Source organism: Carassius carassius, chromosome 23 (genome assembly GCF_963082965.1).
Source record: "Carassius carassius chromosome 23, fCarCar2.1, whole genome shotgun sequence".
Lineage (NCBI taxonomy): Eukaryota > Metazoa > Chordata > Actinopteri > Cypriniformes > Cyprinidae > Carassius > Carassius carassius.
The window spans coordinates 13296549-13317504 of NC_081777.1; the positions used below are offsets into that span (position 1 = coordinate 13296549).

At 43.2% G+C, this 20956-nt stretch overlaps 1 protein-coding gene across 1 annotated transcript; it reads right to left on the minus strand.

The window, feature by feature from the left end:
* Window positions 1-807: 807 nt before the first annotated feature.
* Window positions 808-2571, minus strand: LOC132101158 (uncharacterized). Its single transcript, XM_059505871.1, has 6 exons — window positions 2355-2571; window positions 1875-2097; window positions 1668-1794; window positions 1217-1515; window positions 1036-1126; window positions 808-948 (listed from the first exon to the last, which is right to left on the minus strand). The coding sequence occupies exons 1-6, from the start codon at window positions 2560-2562 to the stop codon at window positions 808-810; spliced, it is 1089 nt and encodes a 362-aa protein (XP_059361854.1). The 5' UTR covers window positions 2563-2571.
* Between the last annotated feature and the right edge of the window lie 18385 nt (window positions 2572-20956).

Genomic DNA, 20956 nt, shown 5'->3' on the forward strand with positions numbered 1-20956 from the left:
TTGGGTCGGGTTTGGGGACCTCCTCGAGGTGGAAGTTGAGAAGGGGTGTGGCTTAGTTAAAGCATAGCCAGCCCCTGGGTGTGACACTTTCCTGGCAGCTACACTCTCCAGTTTAGTGGCTGCTGGTGATCCTGAATAAAACGTATTCTGTCATATAATCTCTCGCATTTCATAACACAAGTAATTATTAGTACACATGGGGTTACGTATTGATAAAACCAAACTAAAATTTACAAGCACTGAAAAAAGTTTAGCCTCAAAACATTTGACATCTTTTAACATAGGCTATTATGTTGTACCTGGTTCCAGCCACTCCTTGTTTCTTGCCTCTCCTTCCAACGGTGGATGTGCGCAGCTGGTAAATGCTGGAGAGCTGTGTTCATGTATGTCCTGTACATGATTTATCATACTCTGCCATTTTGCCTGCATCTCATCTGGATCTCCTGTAGGGGTGGAAGCTGCGGTCCAATAGAGATGGTTGATAATGGCAGGCCTCCACAGCTTCAGATCCTCACAGTCCCTCTCTTTTGCAGCAGCATCCAGTGCTTTCTGTACACCTGTTCCAGAGCAGACAAACAGAGCAGAGCAAATTAATTATTAGGAAAGTGAATTTAACTACAAAAACAAGTCTGTTATATAGAACTACCAGCATCACAATACATACTTTTCCCAATATGCCAGACGTCAAAGAAATGCTTTGTTCCTTCTGAACACATTTTCTCACGTACCCACTTGGCCACCTAAAACACAAATTGATTTTATAGAATTGATTTTGAGTGATACTGTGCCTGTCAATGCTGTTCAGCTTTAGATCTCTCCTAGCATCATTACCTGCCAATTTCTGTCTGTTATCAGAGCAGACACTTGCATGTCTTGGTCCATCAGGAACTGCATACTCCGCTTTAGACCCTCTAGCTCACACCAAGAGCTGCTTGGGACTTCTGAGCTCTGTAAAACCAACTGATTATTACTGAACAGTAACTGTAATATCAGTAACTAAATCAGACACAAGATTTCTGTGTGACATCAACTTACTTGGACAAGCTGAACATCCAAAACTTTGTTAATTCGATCCTCAATCAAGGAGTAGCTACCATACTTGGCACAGTGTCCAGGAGAATCTGATCTAAGAACGTCAAAAACAGTTACATTTATAGGTTAATGCAAAAACACATTGACCTGTTCTACATCAGTGACGTGAGCTGGACCATTCTACCTGCAGTCACCAGACAGGATCAATCCACCCCCAGTCTCCTTCAACTCCCTGATGATCCCACTCTGCTCATTCCTCCAGGCCTGCACGATGGTAGGGATAGTGTAATAGCGCTGATGGCGGAAAAAAGTGCCGGGACTTATGCACTGCAGTCCAAACAGCTTCAGCATCCTGATTGTCTGAGTAGCCATGAAACCTGAGAAGTGGATGGCACCGCTGAGTAAAAGGTTGCAGGCAGGCATGTTTCGATGCACCTTCTCTTGGTTTTGCCAGTAACGCTCATAGCCACAAGTTCCGCAGGCCTGAAAGATGATAGAAGATTCAATACTCAAGCAGCTTTAAGATGAGCCAGTAAAAAACCTGTATAGTTAAGACACAAATAATGAATATACATACTGTACATTCACAGACTATAATTCAGCTCCTCATAGACAGTTGACAATTAAGACATTACCTGCTTGACTTTTATGAAAGTTCCTTCCGGGTGCATTATGCGTCCCTGGGTTTCCCCACAGCATGCAGGGCAAACTGTGAACAAGGACAGCAACTGCCTCTGGCAAACAATGAACTTGTCAACAGCACTGAAAACAAGAAAAGGAAAACACTCATTAATTCTGACTATGACATCAGAAACAGTTTCCATTAATAAAAAGGTTTTTACTTTGGGTCACTGAGAGATTCCAGCTCTTCTGGTTCCTCCTCAGAGGACTCTCTCAACATCTCCTCCCCTGGACTCCATGACATATCACCAGAATGGTTGACAATATCAGAAAATGACCATTCATCATCACTTTGTTCAGGACTGGCCAGTGGAGTTGATCTGCGATGCTCAAACCTTTCGGTTTGAGTCCCCACATCCACCATCTGAGGCTTTACCTGAACACCTTAGATGAAAGAGATTCATCTTAATAATTGTTCACCAATTGTACATTCATTGGTAACAACACATGCACTAATCTAATGCAACCCAGTAAAAATGTATTTTTCTAACATTATGAAGTTCTTAATTTTTAATGTTTACTGTCTGAAAAGTGGAAATGACAAAATAGTAACTATGGAGATCATGAAATTTTTTGACGTAATCCTTATTTGTGATTGTTTATGGCATGTATGTTGAATGCTAGATATATAAGCTAACTACCTAATGAACGATGTAAACATCTTATGTTGCACTGTGATCCACGATGGACCAGTTCTGGCTCAGGGTCCATTGTAGAGATGTCTCCATCTCCATCAGGATCTGAAGTGGCAGTTGCACCCGCCCCGTCTTTGCTGGCAGCACTCTCTCCCATAATCTGAAAACAGACCGAGATCACAACTTTGAACTCTAAAAAATGTAGTCCTTTCATGAAAATCCCCCATTCATGCATTATTTAAAAGACTGTTAATCTTTTCAAAATCTTTTTAAAGTACGTTAGTCCCGAGCTGCATTCCCTTGCATGTGCCTTGTTGATACCAGCTTCGATTAGTCAAAGAAAACCAAGGCAAATCCGATTTAACTAAGAAAACTAATATTGTAAAGAATTACTTGGATGCGTTTTGGAGACGGTGAAAAGTGCGCGCTCTTTCTTTCAGTCAAACATGCGCCCTGTCACAAGGGCAGCGTTTCATCTACATTACTCACCGATCAAATAAGACTTTGGCGGGACAAAAAAATCAATTTGGCGGGCGCTAAAACAAGTTAAATGCAGGAAAATTCATGCGTGAATTTAACCGAGTAGTAATATGCGAATGCGACCACATAAAATTGTAATAAAAAAAAATTAAATTTTCTGGAACCCTGTCTTAATAGCTCAATAAAATAAGTGGCAGGAGGCTCATGTGCAGCCTCACGGGGTGTAACAAGAGTAAGCTGACGGCAGCTAGGCGGGCTTTCGTGCCATGCCAAGACTAATCCATTATAACGTCAAGAAAAATACATTTGCAGAGATTACATGCAGAGCTACATTTCGATGCAACAATTTGTATATGGTATTATAAGACTTACTGTGCAAAGCTCCCGTTTTCGACGCACAGATTCTCTGCTAGTGCTAACATTAACGTTAGACTCTTCACTCCCGCCAGATTTTGCAGGTGGACTTGCATGCACCGATGGCACAGCTCCATTTGCCAGCCTAACCCACTCTTTTCGTCGAAATCCCATGCGAAATTCCATAAGATCTCCTTGGTTGTAGCTGTCCGGTGTGAAGTGTTTTTCACATACCACCGTGTGTCTAGTCAACGAGGAGGCAGCGAAATTGCTTCTCTTTGCCTGGACGAAACGTATTCAAGCACGGAAATCTTTGTGTTTCTTGTTTGGAAATCGGTGGACCCGATGGCCAGACAAGTTGGAGTTGTTGCATCCAAAACAAACACAAGAATTCACCATTGTGACAACTCAAACCTACTATAACTATAATAACGATAACGACAATCTCTATTTTCTGTTTCCACCTCTCAGACTACGTAAACCCACACTGAGAACCAGGGCTGCAGCGCCTATGTTTGCCTGTCGTTACGTCATATGACGCGTTCTCTGGGAAAAGGCGTTTTTTTGGCGCGTAGCTTAGAATAGGCACTTTTTTTCCTTAATTTCTGCCCGTGGGTGTTGTAAAACATATGTATTCTTATGTACGTCTTTTTAAATTTACATTTTCATACAATATTCTGTATAAATTAAGTTATAAAATTATATTGAAAGATGGCCTTTAACATCTTACACCTGACAGGAGCTTTTTGTGCCGGCTCTCTTTACCTAGCATTTTCCTCACTAATGCACAATCATTGGTGAACAAAATGGACGAGTTACGACTTCGCATCACCAACAAGAGATTTTTGGATTGCAATGTCATGGTTTTCACAGAAACATGGCTAAACAGCGACATACCCAATAATGCTTTAAGCTAGCCAGACGCTACATGCTCTAGGGAGAAAGGACAGCAGATGAATCCAGAAAGACCAGAGGCGGAGAATTGTGCATTTATGTTAACAAAACATGGTGTACGAACTCTGTCATTGTTGGGAGACACTGCTCAGCTAACCTAGAGTTGCTCATGGTTAAGTGTTAATCTGCCACGGGAGTTCACTTCCACAATTATAACTGCAGCCTATATTCCACTGGATGCTATTGCCAAGCTTGCTATGAACAAACTGCATTCTGTCATTAGTAAACAACACACTGCTCACCCGGAGGCTGCTTTTATTGTCGCGGGTGATTTTAATCACTCCAACTTAAAGACAGTGCTCCCCAAATTCCATCAGCATGTTTCCTGCCACACTAGAGGAGACAAGACTTTGGATCATGTTTACACAAACATTGACGGAGCTTACATCGAGACCCCCCTCCCCCACCTGGGACAGTCTGATCACATTTATTTGTTTTTCACCTCAGAGTATTCACCCCTCATCAACCGTGTGAAGCCATCAGTGAGGACCATCAGAGTGTGGCCAACAGGAGCAGACTCTTTACTTCAGGACAGGTTTCAATACATAGTTTCTTGTATGTTTACTTCTCAGGCTGCCTTTGGCTCTCACATGGACATTGATATCTATACCTCCTCTTTACTGGATTACATCAACACCATCCTTGACAGTGTTACAACAGAGAAACAGATCACAACGTACCCTAATCAGAAGCCATGGATGGAGGTGGAGGTGTGACTCCTTCTGAAAGCCCGCAACACTACCTTCAGATCAGATGATACTCAGGTCTACTGCAAATCCAGGGCTAACCTGAGGAGGGGCATCAAAAAGGCCAAGTATTTCTTCAAGTTAAAAGCAGAGGAACACTTTTCCAACTCTGACCTCCGACGCATGTGTCAGGGCATCCAGGTTATTACTACAAACCAAGAAACTCTACTTCAACGGTCACAGAAGTCTTCTTCCTTAATGAGCTAAATTACTTTTATACTGCATATTATATATTTATAAATGTCTTCACAGACATTTTCAACCTGTCTCCCACCCAAGAAACTGTGCAAACATGCTTTAAGTCCACATTCCAGTCCATGTGCCAGTGCCACAACACTCCTCCCAGACGTGCCTGAATGACTACTAGCCCGTAGCACTCACACCTATTGTTATGAAGTTCTTTGAGTAACTGATCCTAACACACCTCAAGAACCTCCCACCCACACTGGACCCACACCAATTTGTCTACCGTAGTAATGGGAGCACAGAGGATACAGTATCCAAAGGGCTGCAATCGATACTCACACACTTGGACAATAACAACACATATGTACATATGTTACTTGTTGACTTCAGCTAAGCATTTAATACTGTCATTCCCTCCAAGCTGATCACTAAACTTGGAGACCTGGACATTAACACCTCCCTCTGCAACTGGATTATGGACTTTCTGACCAGCAGACCTCAGCATGTTAGGTCAGGCCACACCTGCTCCACCACCATCACACTCAACACCGGCGTACCACAGGGCTATATGCTGAGCCCATTCCTCTACTCCCTCTACACTCATGACTGCAAGCCTGTGCATGGATCCAACTCCCATCATCAAGTTTGCAGATGACTCAATGGTGATTGGCCTCATCAGAGACAATGATGAGACTGCCTACAGGGAGGAGGTACAGCACCTGGCCACATCGTGGGCTGACAACAACCTGCTCGAGTCATTATCTGGCTCGGCTCGGTGTTCATCTTCAGTTCTTTCTTCACAGCAGTTCAGTCAGTGTACTGTTTGAGTAAATTAATTACTCCGGGTTTGTTTGAACTCAGAGGGAGTGTCAGCCACATTAAAAAAAGTTAACAGCTTAAATCATTTGTGGATTAATGCTTATTGGAGACACAAACCGTTTAAAACGATTCAGTTCGATTTGATGAATTGGTTCAAAAAGATCCGGTTACATCGAATGATTCGTTCGTGAACCGGATATGACAAACTGCTTTGTTTTGAACTCTCTCACAACAGACACGGAAGAGAAGACAATGCTGAATAAAGTTGTAGTTTTTGCTTTTTTTGGACCAAAATGTATTTTTGATGCTTCAAAAAATTCTAACTGACCCTCTGATGTCACATGGACTACTTTGAAGATGTTTTTCTTACCTTTCTGGACATGGACAGTATACCGTACACACATTTTCAATGGAGGGACTGAGAGCTCTCGGACTAAATCTAAAATATCTTAAACTGTGTTCTGAAGATAAATGGAGGTCTTACTGGTTTGGAACGACATGAGGGTGAGTTATTAATGACATAATTTTGATTTTTGGGTGAACTATCCCTTTAAATCATCGAGTCATTTATTAATTCATTTGATTTGTTCAAATGGCTGATTCATTTAGGAGTGAAGTAAAGGGTTCTTTATGAATAGTTCATTGAATCATTAGGATTGTTCGACTTGAAGCGGATCATCACCCTCAAGAACGATCAGTGTGTGACATAAAAGTACTGCAAGAGCTTTAGAGAGCAGAAGACTCCTTGTGCTTTCGAATCGCTCTCGCGGTACTTTGATGTCATACTGTACGTTCTGTGCAGCACCACTTCAAAGCCAACGCGACTCTGGCCAATGGTTCAATGCACCAAATGGTTCACTAAATTCATTCAAAATGTGGATTAAGAAATGAAATGCCGCTGTGGGTTGCTCGGAGATAAACAGTTCTGCTTTGTCTTTATCTTCTGGTTGGCAAAATTGAGCAAAACGGACAACAATGTGTCTAAAATAACACAATATTAACTTCTTAATGCAGTGCCACTAGTGGGTCGCGATGGTATTGCAGGTGGGCCACCAATTACTGTTAAAAGAAATAATATTGTTCATATATGTAAAAATGTCTAAGTCATAACATAATAACATCATTTCATATATAGAGTTAAGAAAAAATAAATATTAAACTGTAACTATGCTTCCACTATTCGAGCTCGCTGATTGGTTTAAGAATAAACCACCAAGTTATCTTAGATATTTTTGCTGCATATGCTACAGAACAACAGCAGTTGTTCAAAGCGGTGCCAGCCCGAGTTATTTTCTGTTCATTGCCAGTTCATTCAATAAAGACAGTTAACAATCTAGCTTCTGAGTACTAAGTTATTAACCCAACAATAGCGAGGTCAGTTAATTTTTTTGCAGTGGGCCACGCAATAATATGTGTTTGGTTGTGTGGGCCGCGAGTTGAAAAAGGTTGGGAACCACTGTCTTAATGAACTGTTGTATAATGAGTATCACATTGGCACTGGTGTGATATTGCACTTAGCCTACTTCTCGTGTGATATTTCTTAACTATGTGATGTAAATATGAGACACAATCTCAAACTGGCATTTTCCCCCATATCTTGAATTTTAGGTACATTTTCTAGGCTCCATCATACAGTACGTTGTTGCCCTGCCTCATATTATAAATAAATGGACTAACTCCTCTTTACCTTCTCCTCTTTAACGTCAGCTCCCCAGAACCAGCCAGCGAGCCCATGTTGGTGGACTCCTACCGCCTCTCTATGGCGGAGCGTCAAAGACGGCTGGCCCAGAATCTCTGTCTATATTGTGCAGCTTCGGGGCATACCATAGCTGGGTGCCCCGTTCCTCCTCCTCGTCCCATGGTGAGTGCCATCCTTCCTTCACGATATCAAATGAAACCACTCACCACTGTTGTGACACTTACTGCGGCTGATGTGTCTCTTCCAGTTTCCGCCCTCCTCGATTCTGGGTCAGCCGGCAACTTCATCTCCGGCGCCCTCTGCCGTCAGCTCAGGCTCCCAACCGCGGCCACGCCGGCCGCTTATCAGATCCACACAATCACCGGCAGGCCGTTGAGCAAAAAGTATGTACGCCACTGCGTGGGCCCCATCTCCCTCCAAACAGGACTCCTACATCGTGAGGACATCCATCTGCTGGTTCTGGAGGATTCCACCGCTGACGTCATCTTAGGGCGCCCATGGTTGGAGCAGCACAACTCGGTAATCTCCTGGAAGACAGGAGAAATCCTGAAGTGGGGCGAAGCCTGCTTTCAATCATGCATCTCCGGCTGTCCTGTTCCATTGGAACGTCCCCCCGAACCACAACCAGTCTACTCCACATTGATTGAAAGCCCAGTCGAGAACCAGTCCATCTCCATACCCCAGTGCTACGCCCCCTTCAGTGATGTATTCTGCCCGAAGCGGGCCTCCAAGCTGCCTCCACCCGGCCGTGGGACTGTGCTATAGATCTGCTGCCGGGTGAACCAGTGCCTAGGGGACGGATCTATCCCCTATCCGTTCCCGAGGAGAAGGCCATGGAGGAGTACATCAGGGAGGTACTGGCTCAAGGATACATCCGCCCATCTACCTCCCCTGCTGCTTCGAGTTTCTTCTTCGTGGCCAAGAAGGATGGAGGTTTACGGTCTTGTATTGATTATAGAGCCCTTAACAAGATAACACAGAAGTTTCGTTATCCTCTTCCCCTCATCCCAGCGGCCCTAGAACATCTCTGTGGTGCCACTGTGTTCTCCAAGTTGGACCTCCGCAGTGCGCATAACCTCATCCGGATACGCGAGGGGGACGCGTGGAAGACTGCCTTCATCACCCCTACTGGTCACTACGAGTACTGTGTGATGTCGTATGGGCTAGTAAACGCCCCCTCTGTATTCCAGGACTTCATGCATGAGGTGCTCCGGGAGTTCCTCCATCAGTTCATCCTAGTCTACATCGATGACATCTTGATATACTCCCGGAGCCAGGCTGAACATCAACGCCATGTTGCGGAGGTCTTGCAACGCCTGAGGGATTTCCAGCTCTACCTAAAAGCAGAGAAGTGTTCATTCCACCAACCCTCAGTGCAGTTCCTTGGTTATACCATCGACCGCAGTGGCATCCGGATGGACGAGGGGAAGGTAAGCGCCATCCGGGATTGGCCCATTCCTACCACCATAAAGGAACTGCAGCGATTCCTTGGCTTCGTTAACTTTTATAGACGATTCATTCAGAATTTTAGTACTATCACCAGTCCTCTAACCAACCTCCTTCGTCAGAAGCCCAAGTCCCTGTCATGGACTCCTGCCACCACCGAAGCCTTCCAGGCCTTGAAGCTGGCCTTTACGACCGCCCCACTCCTCGTACATCCAAACCCCGATCTGCCATTCGTGGGTGCGGTCCTGTCTCAGCAGCAGGGACGCCCAGCCGCCTCCATCCATGTGCCTTCTTCTCCAGGAAGCTCAACCCGGCGGAGGTAAACTACGACATTGGTAACAGGGAGCTACTTGCCATCAAGCTTGCCCTGGAGGAGTGGAGACATTGGCTGGAGGGAGCCAAACACCCTTTTCAAGTTCTCACTGACAATAAAAATCTGGAATACCTTAGAGCAGCCAAAAGACTCAATCCCAGACAGGCCCGCTGGGCGCTATTCTTCACCCGCTTCCAGTTCTCCATCACCTACCGCCCAGGGGCAAAGAATGTTAAGGCCGATGCTCTGTCCAGATGTTACTCACCCGAAGAGAGATCTGAGAACCCGAACCCATCCTCCCGGACAAGGTCATAGTCGCTCCTATCACCTGGTCTGCAGAGACCCTACCTCCAGCCGAAGCTCCTAACAACACTCCGCCGGGTTGCCCACCAGGACACCAGTACATCCCTAGGACACGTCGCACTTCACTCATCCACTCCACCCATACATCACTTGGCACTGGTCACCCGGGGGTCAAAGAAACCCTCTCGTTGCTACGGGAACGCTTCTGGGGGCCCAACATGGCCTCGGATGTCAGAAGGTACGTGAGTGGATGTAACAGCTGCGCCATGTCCAAGAGTCCTCGCCATCTACCATCTGGCAAACTCCATCCTCTGCCCGTTCCCAATCGCCCGTGGTCACACCTAGGAGTGGATTTCATGACAGACCTTCCACCCTCTGACAACAACACATGTATTCTGATTATTGTGGGTAGATTTTCTAAAGCTTGTCGTCTTCTTCCTCTGAAGGGTATCCCCGCTGCCATGGAAAAGGCAGAACTGATGTTTAACCATGTCTTCAGGTACTTCGGCATTCCAGAGGACATAGTGTCGGATCGGGGCCCCCAGTTCATCTCCCGGGTATGGAAAGCATTTCACTCACTCCTAGGTGTGGCCATCAGCCTGTCCTCCGGCTACCACCCACAGTCCAACGGGCAGACTGAAAGAAAGGTCCAGGAGATCGGACGCTTTCTCCGTACCTTCTGTCACGGCCACCAGAACTCCTGGAACCAATTCCTGGGGTGGGCCGAGTACGCACAGAACTCCCTCCGTCAACCCACCACCGGACTCACACCCTTCCAGTGCATACTCGGCTACCAGCCACCTCTATTCCCCTGGTCAGGAGAGCCCTCTGATGTTCCCGCGGTCGACTATTGGTTCCGGGAGAGCGAGAGGGTCTGGGACGCGGCCCATCACCAACTGCAACGGGCGCTCCGTAGACGCAGAACGGCAGCCGACCTTCGCCGTTCCAATATCAACCCGGTCAGAAGGTCTGGCTGTCTACCCGGGACATCCGCCTGCGTCTACCCTGCCGTAAGCTCAGTCCCAGGTTCATTGGCCCCTTCACAATCATCCAGCAGATTAATTCGGTCACCTACAAACTTCAACTTCCCCCTGAGTACCGGATTCACCCCACTTTCCACGTCTCACTGTTGAAACCTCACCATCCTTCTGTTCTTCCCTCCACAGAACCTGGCGAGACGGCCCCTGGGGAGGGGGGTACTGTCACAAACACGCCAGGTTCCACCTCCACACAATCACGGTGCACACCCTCACCTGAATTCTAACCATCACCACCTGATCCTCATCACCTGTCATCCACCACAGCACCATAAAAACCACACACACGCACCCAGTCATTGTCCGGTCACGTTCGCGACAAGATCATTCCTGTGCGCTAACTATTTGGACTAACTCCTCTTTACCTTCTCTCCAAGGATAACCTCTGAAGACTCTTCTTCCATCTTCTCTCCAAGGATTGCCTCCAAGATCCTCCAAACCCCTATGGTGCGTGTGTGTGGTCACTACCTTCCCGGCACGGATCCCAACACCCATCCACTCCTCACTTCCCACTCCTCTGCTTGTGTCTATTCAATAAATACCATCTTTCATCTGTTACTCCTCTGTCTCCGAGTGATCCGTAACAGGAACAACCTCCTACTTTTTTTCTTTTTTTGTGTTTTCGAGTGTATGCCATTCAGCCTCCTATCTGCAGGATTTGTAACTTCTGATTTATACACATTATGACCTAAATGGGTGGAGATGGCTCAGAAAACGAGGGCTGCCTTTTGATTTGTTAATAATGCCCACACACAGTGGAGACGGGGTCTCTCTGGGAGCATTCGTTAATAATGCCCACACACAGTGGAGACGGGGTCTCTCTGGGAGCATGTAATCTACATATAGTCGAGTGATACAGCAGCAGCCAATTAGGTAAGTAACTAAAGTATTAAGATTTATATGTAGACTCATATAAATTAGTTTTGTCTAAATAGCTTATTTTCTGTATATTGTTTATGTTGGCAGTCGTTACAATATATATTCACACAGTCATAATCCGTATAGGCCTATGATATAAAAAGCTTGAAGATAGGCCACAACTTAATGTATGTATTACTTATGAAAGTTTACATTTTTTTTTTTTGAGAAACTGTGAAATCATTGAGGAAATCCACTCTTTAGGAAGCCTCCACATGCCTTAAATTAATGACGATAGTAAAGAGAACGAGGCATAACTAGTTATGTATGATAGAAATGTAGAAAATTAATGGGTTTGAAAAGCTGATATATGTTAATAGACACATGGGCTATGTGTGCAATTCATATGCATTCAAAATTGAACATTTAAATGACAGAAATTAATGTCATCTTTATGTAATTGTCAGACTTGTGTTCCTGTTTTGTTGTGTTTCTGTTCCCAGGTGTGACTCAGTTTCTCCGACAATTCTAGCATTTCGGACGTGACATTCGCAGTCAAACCTGAAATATAAGCTGCAAGTAGTAACTGTAGCAGAATTAAATTGCCATCAACTAATCTGACAAATATTTAGCATGATTTCATATAAACTCTAGGTTGGATATTTTCATGGCCACAGAAAACAACCATTTTACAGTAGCCTAATAATCCATTAGAACATGTAGCAAGGATCAAAATCATAAAGAGACAGTTAATTTGCAAGGCAGAATCAGAAACTCATGTCATTTGAGCATACACTAACACAAACTAGTCTAACAAACAAACAAAAATCACTCATACAGGGGAACAGGCGAATGAGACTTAATGGATTAAAACATCAGGAAAACCAAGGTAACTGAATGAATGTAAAGTGAACTGAATATAAAGTCAAGTTGTTGCAGACTTTAGGGTTGCAGAAAAATTCTAGCTCCCATCCTCATCTTCTCAGAATTTGTTATTTGTTAGATTTGTCTAGGCAGGTCACTAACCAACTGACTAGGCAAATCACTGATGTGAAAGCTTTATTTTCTATCGAGTGAGGAATGGTAACTTTAGAGGGAAATTTTAACGACTCTTTGTATGGGCTGAAATATGTGCCACTAGAAACTGAATTTGAATTGCTAAACTTGAATAATTGCATTGAATAACTGAATTTGAATAACATAATTTGAAAGTGTATTGTTTAATTTGAATCATTGCATTGAAAAACTGAATCTGAATTGTATAATTTGAAATTGTATTTATTCAAAAACTGAATCTGAATTGTAGTCGAATAAAATTTGTTCCTCACTTAAAATTAAACTCTCTATATATCTTCACATTCACTTCTCAAAATTCAGATTCAGTTCTCAAATTCAATTTCAAGTTGCTGAGACAAGACATCCGGGTAGTTGGAGGATGAAGGAAGAGCAATCGAGCACAGATCGATAGATAGCGTTCATTGGCACACAGGAGCCAATCAGCACCTACGTTTTGAAGCATAGTATGCACCCACCATGAAACAAGGAAGAAGTGCTTAATGCAGACCCCTAAGTGTTTTTCGATTATGTATCTATGTTTTTTTCTATTTTATTTCGGATCTTTTCCTTTCTCTTATTTTGTTCACCTTGTTAAGATCAGATTTATGAAGTTATATATTGATTCAATTTTGTATTACGTGTTAAAATTGTACTTTGACAAAATGTTAATAAAATTTGTAAAAAAAAAAAAAAAAAAAAAAGACTTGTTGAAGCCATTTCTATGGAATTAATAATATTTTGAGTTTATTTTGTAAAATCTGAGAAAAACCTGTGTTGCAAATGAAACATAGAAATTGGAATGTAAACAGTTAGCCAGTGATGTAGTATAACGTAATTTGATTGGCTGTTAGATTTATTATGAAAGAAATAGAACCCTATGAAACAGTCAGAAGCCACTGGACTTTTGGAGCAACACAGTCTTTTGAACTTTGCAAAACTGCACAGTTAATTTGTAAGAAAAGTAAATATCCTACGCTTTTGTTTTAAGATTTATAATTAAACAGTCAAACGAAGAACTTTGGATTCAAGACTTTTATTCACTGACGTTTTGTGTTGAGTACAAAAAGAACTCTGAAGTCCTAAGCTAGTGAGTCGGCTTGTTGCTCTCACATTCAAAGTCAAAAGACTGCTCGACATAGTCAAAATATCGAGTAAATTCGGAAGATTGCTTGAGGAAGCCGAAAGACGAGCCGCGTGAGAAGATCGCTAAAGAAAAAAGACACCCTTGATGACGGCGAACTAATCGATCGGGCGGCTCTGAGGAAAACCTGTTAGGGGCTGCTATCAAATACGATAGACCATTTCGGACCAAAACTACGTTGCAGAGGTAGCCGAGAGTAAGTCGTCGGCTGAATGAGACATTCCCTGGCACAGGTCTGATATTTTATTCATGAATCTATTCATCGTCTAAAACTGACAGTCAAAGTGTTCACTGGATTTCATACTGAAAGTCATAGAGCTTGCCATAAATAAATCCTGCACATCAGTGACTCTTTTAAATGAGTGTTTATAAGAAGATTAGAAGCTGTGGACAATATTAAGAATTGTGACAGCTTTGTGTGAAGATTTAAAAGTGACATGACATGGCAGATGAAAGCGCAGCTGCGTGTGTTGAAGAGGGCGTCAAAGCCCACAGAAAAGGCTGTAGAGGAGAAAATACACAGGCTGAAAGGAGAACGCAAGGGAAAGTTGGCACAAATAACCAAACTGAAGAATGATTTAGCCAAATTGAAGGAAAATGAACACAATGTTAATTTCATTAAAGATGAAGAATTGTTACGGTTCGAAAGATGCTTAAGACAGTATGAACGGATTAATGAAGAGTTGTGTGAGTTAATAGATGAAGATGATAAGAAAGCAGATCAAGATGCTTATGAGAACAGATTTTCGGAATTTCAGCAGTTTGTAGAAGACACAAATAAATGGATTGCAGATGTTCTAAAAGATGAGGAAGATGATATTAGGCCACATGATAGTGTATCCAAATCTAACTCCGTGGTAAGCCAGACTTCCAGTACTACTTCTGCAAGGCTGAGAATTAAAGCTGAACGTGAAGCACTGTTGGCAAGAGCTGCAGCAATGAAAAAGAGAGAAGCAATAGAACAGGAAGAAACTTGCTTGAGAATTAGAAAAGATCAATTGGAGCTTGAAACTGAGCTTGCTGCTTCAGATGCCAAACTGAAGGTATACGAAGAATTTGAAGATGTTCATGAATCTAAACATGATTTATCAGTGCTACCTTCAGGGCCCAGATCTGAACCCCTGATGTGTAAACCAGAAAAACACAGTGTAGACGATTACGTGCATCGTGGAGCTGGTAAAACACCCCTTACATTCAATTCAAAGCCAGCCACTCAAGTTGGTGCTTAAGTTAGAAGAAAGTCATCGTCAAGGTATGATGCTTTCAGCAGCACATCTTAATCATCTTGATCACACTGATTTCTCTACAGATAGCCTGCACGAAGTGTTACAGTGTCAAAACGAAGTCACTGAGATGCTCATTAAACAACAGAATTTGTCTCAACTCCCTCAAAGAGACATATCAACGTTTACAGGAGATCCTCTGACTTACAGATCTTTCATAAGGGCATTCGAGCATGCTATCGACAGTAAAATCGACAGTCATCAGGACCGTCTGTACTACCTTGAACAGTTCACGAGTGGAGAGCCACTTGATCTCATTCGGAGCTGTGAGCACATGAAACCTGACAGAGCTTATAAAGAAGCCAGAGAACTGCTTGATCGTCACTATGGAGATGAAATACCTATCGCTACAGCTTATATCAAGAAGGCTATGGAATGGCCTCAGATAAGGCCGGAAGACAGAAAAGGATTGAACGCTTTTGCTTTGTTCTTGGTTGGATGTTGTAACACAATAAATGATGTGGACTACATGGATGAAATGAACAATCCTACCAACATGAAGTCCATTTTATCCAAACTTCCATTCAAACTGAAAGAAAAATGGAGAAGTTATGCTTATGACATTCAAGAAAGAACAAGAAGAAGAGCCAGATTTCCTGATTTAGTGGAATATGTGTACCGACAAGCAAAGGTTGCCAATGACCCACTGTTTGGAGATATTCTAGACTCCACTTCAAGTAATCAGAAAAGCTCAAAAAAATCAACCAAGCCTTAGAAAAAGTGAGTCTAAAAGAAGTAGCTTTGCTGTTAATGTGTCTGTGGCCGAAAACAATGTCAGTAAAAGCCAACCTGAGAAGAAACTTTTTGCATCCAAGTCAACAAATTTTTTTCAAAGTTCCTGTCTTTACTGCCAGAAGAACCATGCACTGAATGCATGCAACAAGATTCGAGAACAGCCTCTAAAAGAAAGAATTCAGTTCTTGAAAACGAACGGCCTTTGTTTTGGGTGTCTGACGGCAGGTCATATGTCCAAGGACTGTAAAAAAAAGGGCCTCTTGTCCAGATTGTTCATCCAAGCACCCAGCTATCTTGCATGTTGTTAAGGAAGATGCTTCATCAAAAAACAACAGTGCAGACGACAAGTCACAAAGCATGAGTGAAGTCACAAGTGCTCTCGTGTCTGCAGGGTGCAGAAAAGGTGACCATACTGGGGCCGGGAACAGTGAGTGTATTCTTCCCATCGTACCTGTGCAGATAAAACACAAGAAAGACACAAAGATAATCCAGACCTATGCTTTCATGGATCAAGGAAGTTTAGCGACTTTCTGCACTGAAGAATTGGCGAAGAAGTTGAATATGTGGGGCAGAAAGACAGAGTTCCTGCTTCGTACTATAGCGCAAGAACAGAAAGTGAATAGCTATGAACTTACCGATCTGGAGGTGTGTGGCTTAGAGGAGCAAAATTTCATTCAGCTTCCCAATGTGTATACTCAGCCAAATATACCTGCAAAAAAGGCCAACATCCCACAGAAGAAAGATTTGGAGAAGTGGTCATACCTGAGTCGAGTCCATCTCCCAAAACGTGAAGCAGAAGTTGGACTGCTCATCGGTGTCAACGCATACAAAGCCATGGAGCCATGGGAGATTATTAATAGCCAGAACAACGGACCATATGCTGTGAAGACAGCTCTTGGCTGGGTCATCAATGGGCCAATCAGCAGATGTCAAGAACAGGAATCAGATGCTGACAAAAAACAAAGTTTCCTTGTCAATCGTATTTCTTTGATAAGCGTCGAAGACATGTTGATGAAGCACTATAATGCAGATTTTTCAGAAAGAAAATGTGACAACAGACGAGAACAGTCGCAACATGACAAACAGTTCATGCATACAGTGACAACATCAGTTCAGCTCGTGGACGGTCACTTCTGCATTAAGTTGCCTTTGAAGGATGACAAGGTGAAGATGCCAAGCAACCGTGGTATTGCTGAACAGAGGCTTAACTCTTTGAAGAGGAAGTTCAGTAGGAATTCACATTTCTTTCAAGAGTACAAGGCTTTTATGGACAACATACTGGAAAAAGGCTACGCAGTAAGGTTTCCAGAAGAACAGTTGATTCGCAGTGATGGAAGAGTATGGTTTATTCCACACCATGGAGTTTACCATCCAAAAAAGAGGAAACTCAGAGTCGTCTTTGACTGTGCTGCAACTTACCAAGGTGTGTCACTAAATGACCAGTTGTTGCAAGGGCCTGACTTAACTAACACCCTCATCGGAGTATTGTTGCGGTTCAGACAGGAGCCTGTAGCCATGATGGCAGATATAGAGTCCATGTTTTACCAGGTGCGGATTCCAGACACGGACGCGGATATGCTGCGCTTTCTGTGGTGGCCAGGTGGTAATCTGAATGTGGAAGCAGAAGAGTACAGAATGTGTGTGCATTTGTTCGGTGCTACATCATCTCTTAGTTGTGCATCATATGCATTAAGAAGAACAGCGGAAGATGCAGCATCAAAGAGTACCCCAGAAGCCACACAGACAGTCCTCAAGAACATCTATGTGGACGACTGTTTGAAGTCGGTAGCCACAGAAGATAAAGCCGTTGCTCTTGTGAAGGAACTAATGATGTTGTGCGCCAGTGGTGGTTTCCATTGGACCAAGTGGGTCAGCAACAGCAAAGCAAGCCGGGTTCCATTCCTGACCAAGAACGAGCGGCTGAAGTCAAAGATCTCGTTTTGGAGCATGATGAGTTACCAGTGGAACGGGCATTAGGCATGCAGTGGTGCACGAGTTCTGACAGCTTCAGGTTCAAAATACATCTGCCGGACAAGCCATGTACAAGACGGGGCATTTTATCTGTAGTCAGTTCAGTGTATGACCCAATGGGTTTTTTGGCACCACTCCTACTACCCATCAAGCTCATTTTAAGAAATCTCTGTCAAGAGAAGAAAGGTTGGGATGAAGAAATACATGAAAAGGAATGTCGGACATGGATGAAGTGGCTGACAGACTTAGACAAGCTTTCAGAACTACGTCTGAACAGATGTTTCAAACCCGCCGCATTTGGTCCCACAAACACTGCTCAAATTCATAATTTCTCAGATGCTAGTCAAGATGGATATGGCGTTGTGTCGTATCTCATGCTGGGTGAGAAACATGTATCATTCTTGATGGGAAAGTCCAGAGTCGCTCCACTTAAACAGATCGCTATCCCGAGAATGGAGTTGACAGCAACAATGGTTGCCGTCAAGATCGATCGGATGTTGAAAGAAAAACTTGAAGTTCCCCTGATGGAGTCGGTCTTCTGGATGGATAGTACAACAGTACTAAAGTACATTGAGAGCGATCCCCTTCGTTTCAAAACGTTTGTAGCCAACCGTGTCTCTTTCATTAGAGAAGCGACTACATCTTCTCAGTGGAAGTATGTCAACACCTCACAAAACCCAGCAGATCAGGCTTCCAGAGGTTTAAAGATACAGAGCTTCATGGAAAGTAAGAGCTGGTTTCAGGGGCCTAGTTTCCTGCGAGAAGAAGTTGAATGGCCGAAACAACCTGAACAATGCCCTTACCTGACTGAAGTTGATGTTGAGGTGAAGACATCCGCTGCAGTGTCATGCACAAACTCAAATGAGTGCACAGATCCACTGAATCAGCTCTTTGAGTATTACTCCAGTTGGCATAAGCTAAAAAAGGCAGCAGCCTGGATTTTGCAATTGAGAAGGACGTTGCGGCACCTGAGCGAGAAGAGAAAAGAGCTTGAGCAGAACATACAGCAGAATGAGAATGATCCAGAGAAATGCAGATCTATAGTTGAACAGCAAATGGTGATGTACAGGAAAAACCTGGAAAAAAGAAAACTTACCGTGGAAGATCTAGCCAGAGCTGAAATTGAACTTGTTAAATACAGTCAGAAACAAACTTACATGGAGGAGATACAAGCTTTGCAGCTGGCAGGCTCCCGTGTGAAAAAGAACAGTTCTATTTTCAAGCTGGATCCATACTTGCAAGGAGATGTGTTGAGAGTAGGGGGACGTTTGAACAGATCGGCGATGCCTGAAGAGGCCAAGCATCCTGCCATTCTGCATAAACAGCACAGAATAGCTCACCTCATTCTCCACCACATTCATCAAGAGTGTGGACATGGAGGTAGGAACCATGTCTTAGCCATATTACGACAACGGTATTGGATACCAAGAGCCAATGCAGCAGCAAGAAAAGTAATAGACTATGTAGACTATTTTGGACCTTTCGAGGTCAGAAGAGGACGTGCAAAGGTTAAGCGTTATGGAGTGCTCTTTACATGTTTAACTGTTAGGGCAGTGCATATAGAAGTAGCCCATTCTCTTGACACTGATTCATGTATTAATGCCATACAGCGTTTTCAAGCCAGAAGAGGTCAAGTGTCAATTATTCGTTCAGACAATGGCACCAACTTTGTCGGCGCTGAACGAGAGCTGCGTGAGGCATTGGCAGAGCTGGATCAGTCTCGCATTAATGAAGTCATGATGAGAAAGAGTGTGCAATGGATCTTTTACCCGCCTGCTGCATCTCACCACAGCGGTATCTGGGAACGTCAAATTTGTACAGTGAGAAAAGTGCTGAGCTCTGTTGTGAAGCAACAACTCTTAGAAGATGAAGGACTACACACTCTCTTATGCGAAGTTGAGAGCATCATCAATGGGAGACCTTTAACCACAAACACAGATCACCCCAACGACTTCGAGCCACTGACGCCGAACCATCTGCTCGTGTTGAAAACACAGCCTAGTTTTCCACCTGGTGTGTTTACTAAGGAGGATGTCTACGCCCGCCGGCGCTGGAGACAAATACAATATATGGCAGATCTGTTCTGGCGAAGGTGGACTCACGAATACCTAACGCTTCTGCAAGAACGGCAAAAATGGCTCGGCTTAAAGAGAAGTTTCAAGGTTGGAGATGTTGTCCTGGTCACAGATTCGTTCCTGCCAAGAAACTCATGGATGTTAGGCAGAATTATGAGGGTGATGCCCAATGACAAAGGCATTGTCAGAAGTGCTGAAGTTCGGACGAAAACCAGCATCATTCAAAGACCCATAACTAAACTTTGTTTGTTGCAGGGAGAAGACTGAAGTAAGAAGAGAAAGACTTAAATAGAATAGAAACTATCAGTTGAATAGTCTGTGAGAAGTATTTAGTTGTTTATACTTAGCAGTTAATGTTTACCTTTACATACTTTCCTGTGAAGAGAAGAAGGTTCTTGCTAAAAGGAATTTAGAAAGTGTTAAATGTAAGAGTGTAAATGACTTCAGTTTAAAATTTAAGTTGATAATTGATATGTTAAGGCCTAGTCAATTAGGGACCGGGATATGTTGAAGCCATTTCTATGGAAGTAATAATATTTTGAGTTTATTTTGTAAAATCTGAGAAAAACCTGTGTTGCAAATGAAACGTAGAAATTGGAATGTAAACAGTTAGCCAGTGATGTAGTATAACGTAATTTGATTGGCTGTTAGATTTATTATGAAAGAAATAGAACCCTATGAAACAGTCAGAAGCCACTGGACTTTTGGAGCAACACAGTCTTTTGACCTATGCAAAACTGCACAGTTAATTTGTAAGAAAAGTATATTTAGTATATTTCCTAAGTTTTTTGTTTTAAGATTTATAATTAAACAGTCAAACGAAGAACTTTGGATTCAAGACTTTTATTCACTGACGTTTTGTGTTGAGTACAAAAAGAACTCTGAAGTCCTAAGCTAGTGAGTCGGCTTGTTGCGCTCACAAGACTGACTTGACCACCATGGATCCGCCTGGGACAAATATGGTAATGACAATTTTTTTTTTTTTCACGATCTAACGATCTTTATTTTAATGTTGTTAATGTTGTAGCTGTTTTGTAGAAATGGGGGAAATTACATCTTTCTCAAGATGTTGCAAACAGTAGCTATTATCCCACGTTTTTGTGGTTATGTACTAGCTCTGGTAACAACATCTTTGCTTGGCGTTTATTATTT